General features: G+C 46.7%; 2 protein-coding genes across 2 annotated transcripts in view; one reads left to right on the top strand and one right to left on the bottom strand.

The window, feature by feature from the left end:
- LOC126162788 (uncharacterized) overlaps positions 1 to 21,327 on the top strand; it is a 640,449-nt gene that overhangs the window by 118,875 nt on the left and 500,247 nt on the right. The window lies entirely within an intron of this gene.
- The window catches only part of LOC126162787 (polypeptide N-acetylgalactosaminyltransferase 1-like), a 353,756-nt gene that overhangs the window by 116,172 nt on the left and 216,257 nt on the right, over positions 1 to 21,327 (bottom strand). Inside the window, exons 4-5 of the mRNA XM_049919504.1 lie at positions 9,531 to 9,711; positions 258 to 442 (exon numbers count right to left, since the gene is read on the bottom strand). Coding sequence (XP_049775461.1) covers positions 258 to 442; positions 9,531 to 9,711 — 366 coding nt within the window. The remainder of the gene's footprint in view (positions 1 to 257; positions 443 to 9,530; positions 9,712 to 21,327) is intronic.

Consider the following 21,327-nt stretch of genomic DNA (forward strand, 5'->3'; position numbering starts at 1 on the left):
ATGACAACAACGTTTCACCAGGCACCGGCGGTCAACTGCTGTTTGTGTATGAGAAATCGGTTGGAAACTTTCCTCCTGTCAGCACGTTGTAGGTGTCGCCACCGGCGCCAACCTTGTGTGAATGCTCTGAAAAGCTAATCATTTCCATACCACAGCATCTTCTTCCTGTCGGTTAAGGTTCGCGTCTGTAGCACGTCATCTTCGTGATGTAGCAATTTTAATGGCCAGTAGTGGAGGAGCGGGAACGCTGGACTCACCCCTGTCGCTGGCGTCGTCAACCAGCAGGATCTCGCGCAGCAGGCTCCTGGGGGAGCGCAGCAGCGCGCTGTGGACCGTCCGCAGCAGAGTGGACCACGCCTCGTTGTGGAAGACGATCACCACAGAGGCCGCCGGCAGCTCCGACAGCGACACGTTGGAGCCGGCGCCGTACAGCCGCTGGCACCTGCGGCACGCCGCACCGGCGCCACGTCTACACACGGCTTCCACAACTCCGTCAGCGCCCACACCGCGCGACTGACCGTCTCTTGATACTACGAGGGCCAGTCAAATGAAAACCTTAAATTTGTAATAACAAAACGAAATTTCGCGCCGCTATCCTGTAAGCTGGGAAGCGTGCTACTAACAGCGTGCAGAATGGCCTGTGGGTGGCAGCATAGTGCAGATGCACACATACCGTCGCAGTATCAGTGTAAAGATGGCCGCTCCTCTTGCCACTTGCACCAGGGAAGAACAGCGTTCCGTTTTTGCGTAGTGAACGTGTGAAACCTATTGAAATTCATCGACGAATGAAGGTTCAGTACGGTGATGCATGTTTGTCACAGCAGCAAGTCTACGAATGGAGTAGGAAGTTCGCAAATGGTGTGACTTCAGTGGAAGATGCTCCTCGTCCAGGTCAGGCACAACGAGTTGTGACTCCACAGAACATTGCAGCAGTTAAAGCCAAACTGAAGGAAAACCGCCTAATGACAATGAATGACATTGCAGCATGTTTACTGATTAGTCGTGGGTCAGCACACCATATTGTGCATGATGTGCTCCAGTTTCACAAAGTGTCTGCAAGATGGGTGAAACGGCAGCTGACTCCTGAAGTGAGATAACGACGTGTTGATGCTTCTGAAGAACGTCTTCGGCTCTTTGAACGAGAAGGTGATGGCTTCCTTGCAAGAATGGTTACTGGGGACGAAACCTGGGTTCATTTCTACGAACCGGAAACGAAGAGAGCGAGTAGGGAATGGCGCCATTGCTCATCACCAAAACCAAAGAAGTTTCGAACAGAACCATCAGCAGGGAAGGTTATGCCGACTCTCTTTTGGGACGAAACAGGGACCACTGTCACTAGTGCATCATACACAGATCTCCTCAAAAATCATCTGCGGACTGCAATCAAATCAGAGCGACGTCGATTGCTGTCAGCAGGTGTCCTTTTGCAACATGACAATGCAAGGCCCCACACTGCACGTGCAACAGCTGCACCATCACAGACCTGCATTATGAGTGTCTTCCTCATCCACCATACTCACCAGACTATACCCCAAGTGATTTCCATATCTTTGGATCACTCAAAGACGCAATGGGAGGAAAGAAGTTCCGTTCTGATGAAGAGGTAAGTCACGCAGTGCATGAGTGTTGTGCGGACTACCAAAAGAATTTTTTTCTAATGGAATTTATGCACTTTGTAAGCGCTGGAGGACTTGCATTGAGCCTGGGGGAGATTATGTTGAAAAGTGATACAGCTTTGTACCACTTCTGCACAATAAATAATATTTTTTAAAAAATATTTAAGGTTTTCATTTGACTCACCCTCGTACAATGAGGACCTGTTATGTAACCTTACTATGACCTCCTAGGTCATCCAATTTACACTCTAAGAACAGAGAGCAAGCGCTACAAAGAAATTACCCAAATGGGACAGAAATTGGTAGATGTAATGTACATGCACAGACAAACGGAAGATTACAGTTTCAGAAAAATTGGATAATTTATTCATGAGAAAGAGCTTCACAAATTCAGCAACTCAGTAACGCGTTGGTCCACCTCTGGCCCATATACAAGCAGTTATTCTGCTTGGCATTGATCAAATGGTTCAAATGGCTCTGAGCACTATGGGACTCAACAACTTGGGTCATCACTCCCCTAGAACTTAGAACTAACTAACCTAAGGACATCACACACACCCATACCCGAGGAAGGATTCGAACCTTTTTTTGTGTATGCATTCAAGTGGGGGCCTGGAAAATTTACATTCTTAAATCAGCACGGTAGGTGGCGTTGCATTTTTGTATGCTATATTGAGCGTATTATATTCAGATGTAAGTTACGTGCATAGGATTTCGTTTATTTTTCGACATCTTAATTTGAGCGTATTATATTATGTGTGTTTCGTTATTTTGACAATTTCATTTTTTACGGTGTCTTTTGATATTTCAGGTGTCGCATTTCAGTGAATATTAAGTGTATTATATCCGCATATTAGTTACGTACATAAAACAATGCCATGTCTTCGTGGACGAGGAGGAAAATTTGGTCGACGGACTCGGAATTCACAATTAGTCCAGAGCCGTCGGTTAAATAGATCGGCAGAAGATCAATTGACGGACAATGAAAATTTAAGAAACAAGGCTGCAATCAGACTTGCTAATGAAAGTCAAGAGCAACGCAACGAACGTCTTCGAGCTAATGGTTCAAATGGCTCTGAGCACTATGGGACTTAACATCTTAGGTCATCACTCCCCTAGAACTTAGAACTACTTAAACCTAACTAACCCAAGGACATCACACACATCCATGCCCGAGGCAGGATTCGAACCTGCGGCCTTAGCGGTCGCTCGGTTCCAGACTGCAGCGCCTAGAACCGCACGGCCACCACGGCCGGCGAGATTTTAATAAAGTAAGTTGGAAATCACTGAGGGAATTTGCGTTTCGCGGAATATCAGTGCGAGCCCTGAAAAACAAAAAGAGCCGCAAATGGCATAATAAGCGTGAGGAATCGAACTCGGCTGTAAATAGTGGCGTGAGACCAACAATAGAAGACAGTCTGGTTGGGGTGGAGGTGGCAAGTACACGCAGCCACAAAACTCGCAGCACCTGAATACGGCGCCTGGGTCGGTCGTCGAAATACGAAGTGTGGCTATAAAGTACCGGAACTGATGCTGTCACACAGCAAGTACGCATGCGTCAGAGATTACCGACCAATAGCTGTGAAGCTTAATGCCTTCTCACCCAAATGCGCCATCTCTGGTGCATGTAGACAAATCAGTGTGGCCGTGTCCTTCGTTTCTGCAAGAGCTGTTATCTTGTTTTCCCGGAAAAAATGGTAAGTGTAATAATAGAGCAACGGTATGTCGTGAAGTTTAACATGAAACTTGGAAAAAAAATGCTCCCGAAACCTAACTTTTACTATAAGATTTGTATAGCGAAGACAGTTTATCATATATGCGGGTTTCTAAATGGTTCAAGCGTTTCCAAGACGGCCGAGAAGCCGCTGACGATCACTCAGGCCCGGGACGCCCCTTAATAAAAAAAACACGGATAAAAGTATCGAAAAAGTAGGTTATCTAATTCGATATGACTGTCGGTTGAGTATTCGATCTGTTGCAGAAACTGTGGCAAATTTTACATGATCAGTTTAAAATGAGAGAAGGGTGTGCGAAACTGGAGCTGACAATTCTTACATTCGAAGAAAAAAATACTCGTGAAAATTGTTTTTGTACTGACACTTTGAACACAATTGGAAATGATCCTTATTTCTTGGAAAGAGTGATAACGTGTGACAAATCTCGGTTTTTCAAATGATCCAGAAACTAAGCGCCAATCCATGCATTTGGAGGGCTCCACTTCGCCAAGGGCAAAATAGTCCGAATGAGCGAGTCAGGATTCAAAGCGATGATGAGTTTTTTTCAATATTGATAGAATTGTGTGTCTTCATTGGGTTCATGTAGGTCAAACTGTTAATCAGTATTACCATGTTTAGGTTTTTGATCAAATTCCATGAGAAAATAAGAAGAAAACTACTCGCATTCTGGAAGAGAAAGTCATGCGTTCTGCCTCAAGACAACCCACCGGCTCACAACGCATTGTCTGGTAAGAGGTTTCTGGGGAAGTACAGCGTCCCATTCTCAGAATACCCGCATTATTTGTCTGACCTAGCATCATGTGACTCCATGTGTCTTATCTATTCCCCAAGCTCACATCTGCATTAAAATGAACAAGATTTCAGTACATTGAAGCAGTCAAAGAAAAAGCCGCACGCCTCATTAATGTACAGACAGAGGAAGAATTCGAGCACTGTTTCCATCAATGCAAAATTCGTATGGAGCGTTGTAGGGTTAGAAAAAAATGGTTCAAATGCCTCTGAGCACTATGGGACTTAACTTCTGAGGTCATCAGTCCCCTAGAACGTAGAACTACTTAAACTTAACTAACCTAAGGACATCACACACATCCATGCCCGAGGCAGTATCTATTAATAACTTGAATAAACAGTATTAATGTTCCACAATTATATTTATTTAATAGTTAGTTGAATCGGCCTTTGTAGGCCATCGTCCTATAGCGTAACGCTAAACAGATAGTCAACATAACTTCAAGTAGAATTCGTGGCTTTACAGAGATTGGCTGGCTCTGAGCACTATGGGACTTAACACCTATGGTCATCAGTCCCCTAGAACTTAGAACTACTTAAACCTAACTAACCTAAGGACATCACACAACACCCAGCCATCACGAGGCAGAGAAAATCCCTGACCCCGCCGGGAATCGAACCCGGGAACCCGGGCGTGGGAAGCGAGAACGCTACCGCACGACCACGAGATGCGGGCTACAGAGATTGTTTGAGAAAGATACGTATGTGAAATTTTACGACTATATCGACACAAAACACAATCAAAACGTGTAATACCTAGAGAGACTCTGAACGAATAAATTTTGTGTTACAAGATACTCAAATATTAAACTATATGAATGTATAAGCCAAAGTCATGAACCATGGACCTTGCTGTTGGTGGGGAGGCTTGCATGCCTCAGCAATACAGATAGACGTACCGTGGGTGCAACCACAATGGAGGGGTATCTGTTGAGAGGCCACACAAACTTGTGGTTCCTGAAGAAGGGGGCAACAGTCTGGGTGATTGATCTGGCCATGTAACACTAACCAAAACGGCCATGCTGTGCTGGTACTCCGAACGGCTGAAAGCAAGGGGAAAACTGCAGCCTTAATTTTTCCCGAGAGCATGCAGCTCTACTGGATGGTTAAATCATGATGGCGTCCTCTTGGGTAAAGTATTCAGGAGGTAAAATAATCCCCTATTCGGATCTCCGGGCGGAGACTATCTTGAGGACGTCGTTATCAGAAGAAACAAAACTGTCGTTCTATGGATCGGAGCGTGGAATGTCAGATCCCTTAATCGGGCAGGTAGGTTAGCAAAATTTAAAAAGGGAAATGGATAGGTTAAAGTTAGATACAGTGGGAATTAGTGAATTCGGTGGTAGGAGGAACAGGACGTCTGGTCAGGTGATTACAGAATTAGAAATAACAAATCAAATAGGGGTAAAGTAGGTTTAATAATGAATAAAAAATAGGAACTTGGGTAAGCCATTGTGAACAGCACAGTGAACGCATTATTGTAACCAAGATAGACACGAAGCCCACACTCACCCCAGTAGTGCAAGTTTATATGCCAACTAGCTATGGCCTTTCCCGCCGGAGGTTCGAGTCCTCCCTCGGGCATGGGTGTGTGTGTGTTGTTCTTAGTGTAAGTTAGTTTAAGTAGTGTGTAAGTCTAGGAACCGACGACCTCAGCAGTTTTGTCCCTTAGGAATTCACACACATTTCAACTAGTTACATAGATGTGGAGGTGACTGAGGAAATGTGTGACGAGATAAAAGAAATTATTCAGATGGTTAAGGGAGAAGAACATTTAATAGTCATGTGGGCCTGGAATTCGATAGCAGGAAAAGGAAGAGAAGGAAAGTAGTAGGTGAATATGGATTGGGGCTAAGGAATGAAAGAAGAAGCCGCCTTGTAGAAATTTGCACAGAGCATAATTTAATTGTAGGTAACACTTGGTTTAAGAATCATAAAAGAAGGTTGTACACATGCAGGAGATCTGGAGTCACCGGGAAGTTTCAGACTGATTATATAGCCGGCCGGGGTGGCCGAGCGGTTCTGGGCGCTACAGTCTGGAACCGCGCGACCGCTACGGTCGCAGGTTCGAATCCTGCCTCGGGCATGGATGTGTGTTATGTCCTTAGGTTAGGTAGGTTTAAGTAGTTATAAGCTCTAGGAGACTGGTGACCTCAGAAGTTAAGTCCCATAGTGCTCAGAGCCATTTGAACCATTTTTGAACTGATTATATAATGGTACGACAGATATTTTGGAACAAGGTTTTAAATTTTTTACATATCAAGGGGCACACGTGGACTCCGACCACAACTTATTGGTTATGAACTGCAGATTAAAACTGAAGAACTGCGTAAAGGTAGGAATTTAAGGAGATGGTACCTGGATAAACTGAAAGAAACAGAGTTTGTCGAGAGTTTCAGAGGGAGCATTAATGAACGACAAGAACAGGGTTAAGGTATACAGTAGAAGAAGAATGGTAGCTTTGAGAGATGAAATAGTGAAGCGGGGGGGAGATTAGTGTTTAACGTCCCGTCGACAACGAGGTCATTAGAGACGGAGCGCAAGCTCGGGTGAGGGAAGGATGGGGAAGAAAATCGGCCGTGCCCTGTCAAAGGAACCATCCCGGCATTTGCCTGAAGCGATTTAGGGAAATCACGGAAAACCTAAATCAGGATGGCCGGAGACGGGATTGAACCGTCGTCCTCCCGAAATAGTGAAGCAGCAGAGGATCAAGTGCGTAAAAAGTCGAGGGCTAGAGGAAATTCTTGAGTAACAAATGGTTCAAATGGTTCTGAGCACTATGGGACTTAACTTCTGAGGTCATCAATCCCCTAGAACTTAGAACTACGTAAACCTAACTAAACTAAGGACATCACACACATCCATGCCCGAGGCAGGATTCGAACCTGCGATCGTAGCGGTCGCGCGGTTCCAGATTGTAGCGCCTAGAACCGCTCGGCCACTCCGGCCGGCACTTGCGTAACACAAGAGATATTAAATTTAATAGATGAGAGGAGAAAATATAAAAAACAAGAGCTGAAATTAGTGAAAGGGAATAGAAAGGTCTAAAAAATGAGATAGACACGTAGTGAAAAATGGTTAAGCAGGAATGGCTAAAGGACAAACGTAAGGTTGTAGAACTATGTATCACTAGGGAGTAAGATAGATGCTATCTACAGGAGAATTAGAGTGACCTTTGGAGAAAAGAGAACCAGCTGTATGAACATCAAGACCGCAGATGGAAAACCAGTCCTAAGCAAAAAATGGAAAGCTGAAAGGTGGAAGGTAGAAGGTGGAAGGGGTAAGGGAGATGTACTTGAGGGCAATATTATGGAAGAGGACGTAGATGAAGATGAAATGGAAGATATGATACTGCGCGAAGATTCTGACAAAGTACCGAAAGACTTAAGTCGAAACAAGGTCCCGAGAGTAAACAACATTTTGACCGAGCTACTGATAGCCTAGGGAGAGCAAGCCAAGACAAAACTCTTCCATCTGGTGAGCAAGATGTATGAGACAGGCGAAATACCCTCAGACTTCAACAATAATACAATAATTCCAATTCCAAAGTATGCAGGTGCTGACAGGTGTGAAAATTACGGAACTATAAGTTTAATAAGTCACGGCTGCAAAATACAAACACGAATCCTTTACAGAAGAATGGAAAAACTCGTATAAGCCGACCCCGAGGGAGATCAGTTTGGATTCCGCAGAAATGTTGGAACACATGAGGCAATACTGACTCTACGACTTATCTTTGAAAATAGATTAAGGAAAGGCAAACGTACGTTTCTAGCATTTGTAGACTTAGAGAAAGCTTTTGACAATGTTTTGAGTGGAATTCTTTCAAATTCTGAAGGTGGCAGGGGTAAAATACAGGGAGCGAAAGGCTATTTACAATTTGTACAGAAACCAGATGACGGTTATAAGAGTAGAGGGACATCAAAAGGAAGCAGTGGTTGGAAGGGAGTGAGACAGGGTTGTAGCCTCTCCCCGATGCTATTCAATCTGTATATTGAGCAAGCAGTAAAGGAAACAAAAGAAAAGTTCGGAGTAGGCATTAAAATCCATGGAGAAGAAATAAAAACTTTGAGGTTCGCCGATGACATTGTAATTCTGTCAGAGACAGCAAAGGACTTGGAAGAGCAGTTGAACGGAATGGACAGTGTCTTGAAAGGAGGATATAAGATGAACAAAAACTAAACTAGGATAATGGAATGGGTGCTGAGGGTATTAGATTAGGAAATGAGACACTTAAAGTAGTAAATGAGTTTTTCTATTTGGGGAGCAAAATAACTGATGATGGTCGAAGTAGAGAGGATATAAAATGTAGACTGGCAATGGCAAGGAAAGCGTTTCTGAAGAAGAGAAATTTTTTTACATCGAGTATAGATTTAAGTGTCAGGAAGTTGTTTCTGAGAGTATTTGTATGGAGTGTTGCCATGTATGGAAGTGAAACATCGACGATAAATAGTTTGGACAAGAAGATAACAGAAGCTTTCGAAATGTGGTGCTACAGAAGAATGCTGAAGATTAGATGGATAGATCACATAACTAATGAGGAGGTACTGAATAGAATTGGGGAGAAGAGGAGTTTGTGGCACAACTTGACTAGAAGAAGGGATCGGTTGGTGGTTGGTACGACATCTTCTGAGGCATCAAGGGATCACCAATTTAGTATTGGAAGGCAGCGTGGAGGGTAAAAATCGTAGAGGGAGACCAAGAGATGAATACACTAAGCAGATTCAGAAGGATGTAGATTGCAGTAGGTACTGGGAGATGAGGAAGCTTGCAAAGGATAGAGTAGCATGGAGAGCTGCATCAAACTAGTCTCAGGACTGAAGACCACAACACAGCAATTCCGATCTGTAAAGAAAACTACGATTTCAAATACAGTAGATAAAGCATTGCTTAACTAAGCATTTTGCGCATGATAATTCATTATGCACGTGTTTTTAGATGTACGCCGGATAACTGAGAGGCCGGACTACTGAGGGCCGGATTAGCTAGAGTCTAGTGTATTAAATATTATTGTGGAACGTTAATACTGTGTATTCAAGTTATTAGTAGGTCTATGGTCCTCCAAGAACCAACTTGATATTCACTAAGTATGTGTGTTTTTGAAAGAATGTTTTACAGCAATAGTTCCGTTCTCTTACAGCCACACTTCGTTTTGTGCTTTTAAAGGAAGCAACAACTCGTCAGAAAATCCGAAGCACAGTATTCACCAATCGGGTCGAGAAAACCTGAGAGATTACAGAATGAAACGTGTGTTGTTGCAAAGACGATTTTACAATACCTTTTTAGTTTAGTGTAAACAAAATGGATTGTGAGGGTTCCGTGCAGACGAGCAAAGCAAGTGCGTGGTGGTAGTTGAGCACAGCGGTTGGCCGGTGGCCGTGCGACTGACCTCTTGCTGCGCACGTCTGGCAGCGACCTGTTGAGCGGGATGCGGTCGGAGGCGACCAGGTTGAAGCGGTTGACGCGGTACAGCCGCCGGCTGCGGCCCTGCAGGGCGGGCGGCAAGAACACGGGCTGGCCGTCGCGGCCCTCGCCGGCCACGGGCGAGAACGCGTTCCCGTCCAGTTCCTCTGTAACACCAACACACACAATGTACTCCACTGCGACCTCACAGCACTGCTGGCGCGGTCGTAACCATAGTCCATAGTCCAGATTGGAAAGCAGGTTGATTGTGTTGATTTTGTGGAGGAGACAAAACAGCGAGGTCAGCGGTCTCATCGGATTAGGGAAGAATGGTGAAGGAAGTCTGCCGTGCCCTTTCAGAGGAACCATCCGGGCATTTGCCTGCAGCGATTTAGGGAAATTACGGAAAACCTAAATCAGGATGGCCGGACGCGGGATTGAACCGTCGTCCTCCCGAATGCAGGACGCAGGGAAGGACGACTGTTCAATCCCGCGTCCGGCCATCCTGATTTAGGTTCTCCGTGATTTCCCTAAATCGGTTCAGGCAAATGCCAGTATGGTTCCTTTGAAAGGGTTCAAAAATGGTTCAAATGGCTCTGAGCACTATGGGACTCAACATCTTAGGTCATCAGTCCCCTAGAACTTAGAACTACTTAAACCTAACTAACCTAAGGACATCACACACACCCATGCCCGAGGCAGGATTCGAACCTGCGACAGTAGCAGTCCCACGGTTCCGGACTGCAGCGCCAGAACCGCTAGACCACCGCGACCGGCCCTTTGAAACGGCACGGCCGACTTCCTTCCCCATTCTTCCCTAATCCGATGAGACCGCTGACCTCGCCTTTTGGTCTCGAAAGCAGGGTCGACAATAAAGTACAGTGCTCAGCACCAGAGTTATAAAACTACCGTAAGTAAAGCGCTGACTACGGCAGTTTTCCTACTAGCTTTGGAAGCGGTAACGTCCGTCAAGTATCTGGGTGTGACTATTCGAAATGATATCAAATGGAATGGTCAGAATACGCAAGTAACGGGTAAGGCGAACTCTAGATTGCTGTTCAAAATGGCTCTGAGCACTATGCGACTTAACTTCTGAGGTCATCAGTCGCCTAGAACTTAGAACTACTTAAACCTAACTAACCTAAGGACATCACACACATCCATGCCCGAGGCAGGATTCGAACCTGCGACCGGAGCGGTCGTTCGGCTCTAGACTGTAGCGCCTAAAACCGCACGGCCACTCCGACCGGCTTTAGATTGCGGTTTATTGGTATAATCCTGAAGCAATGCAGTGCTTCAACAAAGGAAATACCTTACAATACGTTAGTTCGTCCAGTCTCTGAGTATTGTTCGTCTGTATGGAACCCTTACCAGTTGGGTCTGATTCAAGAGATTGAGAAGGTCCAAAGAAGAGCGGCAAGATTCGTGACTGGTACATTTAGCCACCGCGAGAGCGTTACAAATCTCATAGAAAGTTTGAAGTGCAGATAGACGGTGCGATAAACAGAAGGGGCTGCTCACTAAATTCCGAAATTCGATCTTCACCGAGGATGTAGAGCATATATTATTACTACCAACTTTCAAATCGCGCAATGATCATCATTCAAAGATAAGGGAAATAAGAGATCATACTGAGGCGTTCAGACAGTCGTTTTTCCCTCGCGCGATCCGCGAGTGGAACAGAGGGGGGAAAATACGATTTTGGCGCGAATTGTGCCCTCCGCCACACACCGCTTGGTGGCTAGCGGAGTATATATGTAGATGTAGATCAGTTAAGATTGCACCCGCATTACCTATACTTTTTTTTTTTTGTGGTTTTAGGGCGCACAACTTCAATGGTCATTAGCGCCCTGACTACTCTAAAAATGCACCGCGAGGCACAAGTTGACAACAACAACTAAAAGGGAAAACACAATAAAAGACAGACGGACAGGCAGAGGATTAAAAAACATCATCAAATGTCCTTAGCGAGGTTTGTCAAATTGATAAAACAAAGAACACGAGCAGCTGCTCGTGGGTCATCCGCTAAAATGGCATCGAAAGTATTAGGCAGGTTAAGATTGAGGCGCAGTGTGGTAAGATCTGGACAGGACATTAAAATGTGCCTAACCGTCAGCAAGTGCCCACATGGGCAGAACGGCGCCGGCGCAGCCGTCAGCAGATGGCGATGGCTGAACCGGCAGTGTCCAATTCTTAACCTTGCTAAAACGACCTCCTCCCGCCGAGAAGGGCGTGAGGAGGACGTCCAAGCCACGGGAAGAGGTTTTAAGGCCCGAAGCTTGTTGTCTGTAAGTGCAGCCCAATCGGCATGCCACAGCGACACGACGCGCCGACAAATGACCCTGCTAAAATCGGACGAAGGGACGCAACAAGAAGCTGTCCGAGGCTGGAGGACCGCAGCCTTGGCCGCGGCATCTGCAGCTTCGTTCCCAGGGATACCGACATGGCCAGGAACCCACATAAAGCTAACCGGCGTACCGACGTCCACCAGCTGCTGGAGAGAGCGTTGGATCCGGTGTACGAAAGGGTGAACCGGGTACGGATCACTGAGGCTCTGGATGGCGCTCAGGGAATCTGAGCATATGACATAAGCAGAATGTCGGTGGCGGCAGATGTAAAGAACAGCCTGGTAGAGGGCAAAGAGCTCAGCTGTGAAGACCGAATAATGGCCATGGAGCCGGTATTGGAAACTTTGTGCCCCAACAATAAAGGAACACCCGACCCCGTCATTGGTCTTAGAGCCATCTGTATAAATGAAAGTCATGTTGATGAACTTCGAACGAAGTTCCAAAAAATGGGAGTGGTAGACCGAACCGGGGGTGACCTCTTTTGGGAGCGAGCTGAGGTCGAGGTGAACGCGGACCTGAGCCTGGAGCCAAGGTGGCGTGCGGCTCTCGCCCACTCGAAAGGTTGCAGGGAGTGAAAAATTAAGGTGTTGAAGGAGGCGACGAAAGCGAACTCCAGGGGGTAGCAAGGCAGAGACATACAACCCGTATTGAAGGTCAAGAGAGTCGTCAAAAAAGGAACGATAAGACGGATGGTCGGGCATTGACAGTAGCCGACAGGCATACCGACAAAGCAGTATATCGCGCCGGTAGGTGAGTGGCAATTCGCCAGCGTCAGCATGAAGACTCTCTACGGGACTGGTATAAAATGCTCCGATCGCAAGTCGTAAACCCCGATATTGTATGGAGTTGAGGCGGCGTAAGATGGATGGCCGTGCAGAGGAGTATACGGAGCTCCCATAATCCAGCTTGGAGCGGACGATCGACCGATATAGACGAAGTAGGACGGTTCGATCCGCTCCCCACGACATACCACTGAGAACACGGAGGACATTTAAAGAACGGGTACAACGGGCGGCCAAATATGACACATGTGGAGACCAGCTAAGTTTCCTGTCAAAGGTAAGGCCTAAAAATTTGGTTGTCTCCACGATTGGGAGAGCAACGGGACCGAGTCGTAAGGACGGTGGGAGAAACTCTTTGTAGCGCCAGAAGTTAATACAGACCGTCTTCTCGGCAGAAAAACGGAAGCCATTGGCGACACTCCAGGAGTAAAGACGGTCAAGAGAACGCTGAAGACAGCGCTCCAGGACACGTGTACACTGCGCGCTGCAATAGATGGTAAACCGTCCACGAAAAGGGAGCCTGATACATCAGCTGGGAGGCAATCCATTATTGGATTGATCGCGATGGCGAAGAGAGCGACGCTCAAAACTGAGCCCTGTGGCACCCCATTCTCCTGGCGAAAGGTGTCGGACAGGACAGAACCCACACGTACCCTGAACTGTCGATCCAATAAAAAGGAACAAATAAAAAGAGGGAGGCGACCGCGAAAGCCCCATGTATGCATGGTGCGGAGAATGCCCGCCCTCCAACAGGTGTCGTAAGCCTTCTCCAAATCAAAGAACACAGCCGCGGTCGGGCGCTTCCGCAAGAAGTTATTCATAATGAAGGTCGACAAGGTAACCAGATGGTCAACAGCAGAGCGGCGCCTTCGAAATCCACATTGTACATTGGTAAGTAGGCGTCGAGACTCGAGCAGCCAAACCAATCGAGAGTTAACCATTCGCTCCATCACTTTACAGACACAGCTGGTAAGCGAGATAGGTCGATAACTGGAAGGCAAGTGCTTGTCCTTCCCCGGCTTAGGAATCGGGACAACAATAGACCCGCGCCAGCATGCGGGAACATGTCCCTCAATCCAGATGCGATTGTATGTATGAAGAAGAAAACCTTTACCCGCAGGAGAAAGGTTCTTCAACATCTGAATGTGAATAGAATCAGGCCCTGGAGCGGAGGACCGTGATCGGCCAAGTGCGGTTTCCAGTTCCCGCATGGTGAATGGTGCATTATAACTTTCACAATTCGAGGAGCGGAAGTCAGGTGGCCTAGCCTCCTCTGCCTGTTTGCGGGGGAGGAAGGCAGGGTGGTAATGAGCGGAGCTCGAAACCTCGGCGAAAAAGCGGCCGAAGGCATTGGAGACAGCCTCAGGGGCCACAAGGACTTCATTCGCGACCTTCAAGCCAGAAACTGGGGAGTGGACCTTAGTGCCAGATAGCCGGCGCAGGCTACCCCAGACAACAGAAGAAGGAGTAAAACTGTTCAAGGTGCTTGTGAAAGCAGCCCAGCTGGCTTTATTGCTTTCTTTGATAATACGACGACACTGAGCACGTAATCGTTTATAATTGATACAATTCGCCACTTTAGGGTGGCGTTTAAAGGTGCGTAAAGCACGTCGACGAGCACGTAAAGCGTCTCTACATGCTGCGGTCCACCAGGGGACCGGTACGCGACGTGGAGAAGAAGTAGGGTGAGGGATGGAATATTCAGCAGCAGCGAGAATGACTTCCGTGAGGTGTGCGACCTGACGATCGCAGCTTGTGAAGGTTTGATCCTGAAAGGTCGCCCTGGAAGAGAAGAGCCCCCAGTCTGCCTTGGAGATGGTCCAACTAGAGGAGCACGGAGAGGGAGTATGCTGCAGGAGATGGATAACACACGGGAAGTGGTCGCTCGAATATGTATCAGCAAGTGCATACCACTCAAACCGGCGTGCAAGTTGGGGAGTACAGATAGAGAGATCTAAATGGGAATAGGTATGAGATGTGTCCGAAAGAAAAGTAGGGGCGCCAGTATTGAGGCAGACAAGATTGAGCTGGTTGAAAAGGTCTGCTAACAAGGAGCCCCTCGGGCAGGATGCTGGAGAGCCCCAAAGGGGATGGTGGGCATTGAAGTCTCCAGTTAACAAAAATGGTGCAGGTAGCTGAGCAATAAGTTGCATCATGTCTGCCCTGGTAACGGCAGATGACGATGGAGTGTAAACGGTACAAAAGGAAAACGTAAAGGTGGGGAGAGTAATGCGGATGGCAACTGCCTGCAGGCCGGTGTGCAACGTGATGGGATCGTAGTAAATATCATCCCGGACCAGCAAAATAACCCCTCCATGAGCTGGGATACCTACCACAGGGGGTAGGTCAAAACGCACAGAGGTGTAGTGTGCCAAGGCAATTTGATCGCAGGGGCGTAGCTTCGTTTCCTGGAGGGCTACGACGAGCGGACGATGCAAGCGGAGCAGCAACTTCAAGTCCTCTCGGTTGGAGCGAATGCTGCGAATATTCCAGTTAATAAGTGCCATCGTAAGAAAAGGAAGATGAGAGAAGGGGTCACCTCGAAGGCCGCTTAGGGCCTGGCTTCGAGCGAGCACTGCCGCCGCTATCAGTAGGCGGACAGTCATCGTCCATGGGGTCTATAGGGTCATCGGCCATCTCGGGAGGATGGCCGGGAGGGGGAGCTTCCTCCGCCGGTGAACGGCCAGATGTTCGGCTACCAGCGGTGCGGCCAGGCGAAACGGATGACGGCCTGGGGCGGCAACCGCTGGGTGGCGCAGGAGAAGAAAGGCGCCGTGGCGGAGAAGGAGAACTGTGCTTCCTATGCGCCTTTTTAGAAGGACGTTTGGTGGAAGTACCGGTCGAAGGCTGGGAGGTCGAGGGACGGAGGAAGTCCGCACGGGATGGTTCCTTCTTGAAGGCCCGTGCATCTGACTTTGGGGTCTTCGACGTAGCAGAAGCTGAGGAAGTGGCTGGTGTCTGTGGGGTGATGGGAGGAAGAGGAGACGTCGACCGCGCGATCTTAGCACTGGCCGAACGGACGACCGTGGTGCTGAAGGTCAGATCGCATGTCTGGGTTGCTACCTCCCGGGTAGTCCGAGGAGAGGCGAGGACAGTGCTGTATTTCCCCGCTGGGAGCAGCGTGGGCTTCCTACTAGCCAATAGCTTGCGAGCAGCCGAGGTGGACACTTTCTCTTTGACCCGAATTTCTTGGATACAGCGTTCTTCCTTATAGACAGGACAGTCGCGGGAGGATGCGGCATGGTCACCCTGACAGTTCACACAACGAGGAGACGGAGGTGGACAGTCACCCTCATGGGCATCCCTGCCACAAGTGACACATTTAGCCGCATTGGAGCAAGACTGTCGAGTGTGATTGAAACGCTGACACTGGTAGCAGCGCGTAGGTGTCGGGACATAGGGGCGAACAGAAATAACCTCGTAGCCCGCCTTGATGCGCGATGGCAGCTTAACACTATCGAAGGTCAAGAAAAGTGTCCGGGTCGGTACAAGGTTATTGTTGACCTTTTTCATGACCCTATGGACAGCCGTCACGCCCTGCTCAGCGAGGAAAGATTGAAGCTCCTCGTCAGTCAATCCGTCGAGGGAGCTACTATAGACTACACCACGAGACGAATTCAAGGTTCGGTGGGCCTCCACCCGGACAGGGAACGTGTACAGGAGTGTGGCCCGAAGCAGTATTTGTGCCTGAAAGGCATTCTCAGTTTCTAGTAATAAGGTACCGTTACGCAACCTGGTACAAGATTTGACAGATCCGGCTATGGCATCTACGCCCTTCTGAATAACGAAAGGGTTGACAGAGGAAAAATCCTTTCCGTCCTCAGATCGAGAAACTACGAGGAACTGTGGGGCAGGCGGTAGTACTTTTGTCACTGTTGGCTGGTCACGTTTCCGTTTTTGGGTCGAAGTCGAAAGCGATGGAGTAGAATCCATTGCGGAGGAATCCCCCATGATTGCCAGCGTCTCCGATGGCGCGCTCCTTCCTTGTGGGGACCCTCTCAGAGGGCACTCCCGCCTTAGGTGAATGTTTACACCTCAGGTCACACCTCCCGAGAAACAGACGGAGGGACCAATCGGCATGGTCAGAAGGTCAGGCAATCACCCCTCCCCGGGCCTGGCCTTTACCAGGGGGTACGCGCGTGCCTTACATGTCTACCCAGGGCGGGGACTTACGCGTTACCCCGTCACCGGCTACGCGTGCGAACGCGTGGGTCGGCCTTCAGACACGCACAGGGAGGAAGGAAGAAGAGGAAAAAGAAGAGAGAGAGGGAGAAAGAGGACGGACTGTCTCAAACGCCGAGGCGGAGACCAGAGAAGGCAAGGAGAAGAAGGCAATGAGGAAGCAAGGAGAAGAAGGCAATGAGAAGGCAAGGAGAAAAAGGCAATGAGAAGGCAAGGAGAAAAAGGCAATGAGAAGGCAAGGAGAAAAAGGCAATGAGAAGGCAAGGAGAAAAAGGCAATGAGAAGGCAAGGAGAAAAAGGCAATGAGTAAGGAAGACAGTGAGGTGGAGAAGAGCAAAGAAAGGAACCAACAAAAGGAAGGAAGAAACGAGAAGTGAAAAACCAAAAAGACCACGATTATAGGTCGTGAAACCGTCCGTCTCCGGACGCAGGCGCTAACTACCCCCGTGAGGGGGATGGACTCCTTTTAGTCGCCTCTTACGACAGGCAGGAATACCTCGGGCCTATTCTAATCCCCGGACCCGCAGGGGGGGCATTACCTATACGTTGGGTGTGCTGCATACCTATTAGGCGTTATCTCCTAACGGTCGCTTTCTTTAGGTATGCAATCGGTGTCTTACCAGATCTACTACGAACAGGATGTGGTGAACCGTCTAGAATCTGAGTGAGGATGTACAGGGTGTTTCACAACTCACGTTGCACGCTTCTAGAGGTTGTAGAGGAGACTTGGTCGATCAAGTTTTAAATATGAAACTATGTCCAGAAAGATGTTACAGACTTCTAGGATGATGGAGAAGGATAAATGTTTCAGTTTGAGATAAGGGTTCCTGTAATGGAAACGAGTTGCAAGTTACAAGAGGAAACTGTTGTGATGGCTCCTACAGTGGAATACATGTAATGCTACAGTTGTTGCTAAGACTGTACCGTAGGCAACTTTCAGAGGTGATAGTATGGAGCAAAACAAGGAAAAAATGAGCGGCAAACATGGGCTCTAAAATGCGTACCTGAGGATCTATGAGCACTTGTTTATCTTTGTTACTGTGAAACACATTTCCTCTATTCGGCAAGTGCTCATAACTCCTACGCTATACGTTTAGGAGCCCATGTTTACTTGACTTTTTTCTTGTTTTGGTCCATGCTAGCACCTCTGAAAGTTGCTTAACCTACAATCTTAGCAACAACAGTTCGAGAACGCGTCTTCCACTGTCATAGGTATCAGAACGGTTTCCGCTTATAACTTTCGACTCGTCCGTTTCCGGTACAGGGTCCCTTACCAATTGATACAATTACCCTTCTCCATCGTCCCAAAATGGTTCTACCATCATCATGGAATTACCCTGAATGTACTTACAGGTGCTGGCGCCTGTATCTTTGACGCTCTGTATCGTCGTTGGATGACGTCTCCGGACATGGGTTCATATGTAAAACTTGATCTACTGAGTCGTTTCTACAACCTATAAAAGCGTGTAACACCCTGTATAAACAGCCGGGCAACATACGGAAATTTTTTATACATATGCTCGGTTATCCTCCTCTCTGTTCTTAAGAATAAACAATATTTAAAGTAAAACTGCAGTTGTCATTGTTTCATTCGAAAATCGTTGATATGTAACGTGAAACCGAGGGATGTCTAGTAAAAATAAAGAAAACAATACAGATTTATCATATAGCGCTAGAAAACGCAATTTTCCCAACAAATAGATAAAGTAAAAAAAAAACGCTAAAAATTGTGAAGAATCGCTTTAATACTTCCTCAAACTTGTATAAAACATGTTTCTGTTATTCACGATCAGCTTTCGCATTTATCAATAGTAACAGGAAACTCTTGTCTTTGAACACGATGAAGAACTTTCTATTGAGTACAAAACAACAACAACTGTACATATTTTTTAATGTCTGTGCATGTAAACTGTATTTGCATCAGAAGTAACTGCTTTGGTTCCATGAAAGCGCACATGTTACGCAATCACTTTTTTTATTACTTATGAAGTGCAATTAACGTGCTGTGGTAAAATACATAACGGGCTAACACTGAATTATGTGCGGTTCTAATTATGTGCAAAATAAACAACCAAACACAAATAGGCGTCGTCGCTTCTCATTTTCTCTACTACGCAATCATTTATGTTTCTTTTCCTACCAGTTATACCAATACTGCCGGTAATCCTACGATTTACTGTGTTATTTATGTAGTGCACCAAAACTATCGAACTGTAGTTTTCGTAGAGCGCAACTCTATTCAGCACTTAGAGCACCCTTATTACGGACACTGCGGCGTTACTTCTAGTTTGGCGTCTCGACTCAATAAAATTCTGAGCCCCCACACATTAAATGACGCCACCAATCCATATAATTGGTCTCATTCATAACGAAGAATTAAACTGGCTGCAGTCCATCCCTGGAGTTTGGTACCGGGGATCACGTGTGCTGGCACGTGTTCATGGTACAAGCATTAAGTCAAAACAAGTTTCCATATACAACATTTATTGTTTAACCACTGTTCACATATACAGTTACGTATGATGGGCTTATTTCAATAGTGGTACAAGTCCAGTTTTGTTCGTTCTGAGATACAGAGTCGTAAAGTTAAATGAGCGCTGAAAAATCTGCAGATTCCAGTATATATACTTGAATATTTCTGGTATCTCAACTTCAGATTTTTCAGCGCTCATTTAACTTTAGGACTCTGTATCTCAGAACGAACAAAAATGGACTTGTACCACTATTGAAATAAGCCCTTCATATATTGACAGAATCACCCTCAACCATCTGTTGGCGTCTCTCAAAATCTGTTTACTGACAAGCCTCTGCCAGCCAGTATTAGGATGTGATGTCACGAAAACCAAGTATAAACTTGTACTTAACGGTAGAAGTAACCTGCCTGATGGCTAGCGCTATTCTGATTTCTATTACTTTCTACAGTAAAGTGATAGCCCGGTGCGTATTATAATAATCACAATATCGCAACACCGAGAAGGCGTTAGTAGACGTGTTTCTACATCTGAAAGACGATGTATCTTCAAATTTCACGCCAGTCGCATAAGAGTGGCGCTAGTAGTGCCACTACGACGATGCAAATCAGGATTGCTTTAAATACACACTGTAACGGTCGTGAGCTTTGGTCGTGGTGAGTTTATGTTAGTCAAGAATGTCTTTAAGGTGACAAAGACGCCATTATCAACACCTCACTGAATCTGAATGGGATGGGGTAATTGGGCTACGAGGTGCTGGAAGTTCCTTCCGCAATAGTGTAGTCAGACATGGCAGGGGCGTAGCCACTGCACGTGATTGCTTGCGGCGGTGGTGGTCATAAGAAGGTACAGCCTCAAGAAGACCGGGCTCCAAAAGACCAGGTGGCAGTACATCTACATCGTTACTCTGCAATTCACACTTAAGTGCCTGGCAGAGGGTTCATCGAACCATTTTCATACTACTTCTCTACCATTCCACTCTAGAATGGCGTGTGGGGAAAAAGGAACACCTAAATCTTTCCGTTCGAGCTCTGATTTCTCCTATTTTATTATGATGATCATTTCTTCCTACGTAGGTGGGTGTCAACAAAATATTTTCGCATTCGGAAGAGAAAGTTGGTGATTGAAATTTCGGAAATAGGTCTCGCCGCAAAGAACACCGCCTTCGTTTCAGTGACTCCCACCCCAACTCGCGTATCATATCAGTGACACTCTCACCCCTATTGCGCTATAACACGAAACGAGCTGTCCTTCTTTGCACTTTTTCGATGTCCTCCGTCAACCATACCTGGTAAGGATCCTACTCTGCGCAGCAATATTACAGCTGAGGACAGTCAAGTGTAATGTAGGCTGTTCTTTAGTGAGTTTGTCGCATCTTCTAAGTGTTCTGCCAACAAAGCGCAGCCTTTGTTTCTTCTTCCCCACAATATTATCTATGTGGTCTTTCCAATTTAAGTTGCTCGTAATTGTAATTCTTAGGTATTTAGTCGAACTGACAGCCCTTAGATTTGTGGGATTTATTGTATACCCGAAATATATCGGATTTCTTTTAGTACCCATGTGGATGACCTCGCACTTTTCTTTGTTTAGTGCCAATTGCCACTTTTCGCCCCATACAGAAATTCTCTCTAGATCATTTTGTAATTGGAATTGATCGTCTGATGATTTTACTAGACGGTAAATTACAGCGTCATCTGCAAACATTCTAAGGAGGCTGCTCAGATTATCTCCTAGATCATTTATGTAAATCAGGAACAGCAGAGCGCCTATGACACTACCTTGCAGAACGCCAGATGTCACTTCTGTTCTACTCAATGATTTACCGTCTATCATTACGAACTGTGACCTCTGTGAGAGGAAATCACGAATTCAGTCACACAACTGAGACGATACTCCACATGCACGCAATTTGAGTAACGGTCGCTTGTGAGGAACGGTATCAAAAGCTTTCTGGAAATCTAGGAATATGGAAGCGATCTGAGATCCCTTGTCGACAGCAC

This window comes from Schistocerca cancellata, chromosome 2 (assembly GCF_023864275.1).
Source record: "Schistocerca cancellata isolate TAMUIC-IGC-003103 chromosome 2, iqSchCanc2.1, whole genome shotgun sequence".
Lineage (NCBI taxonomy): Eukaryota > Metazoa > Arthropoda > Insecta > Orthoptera > Acrididae > Schistocerca > Schistocerca cancellata.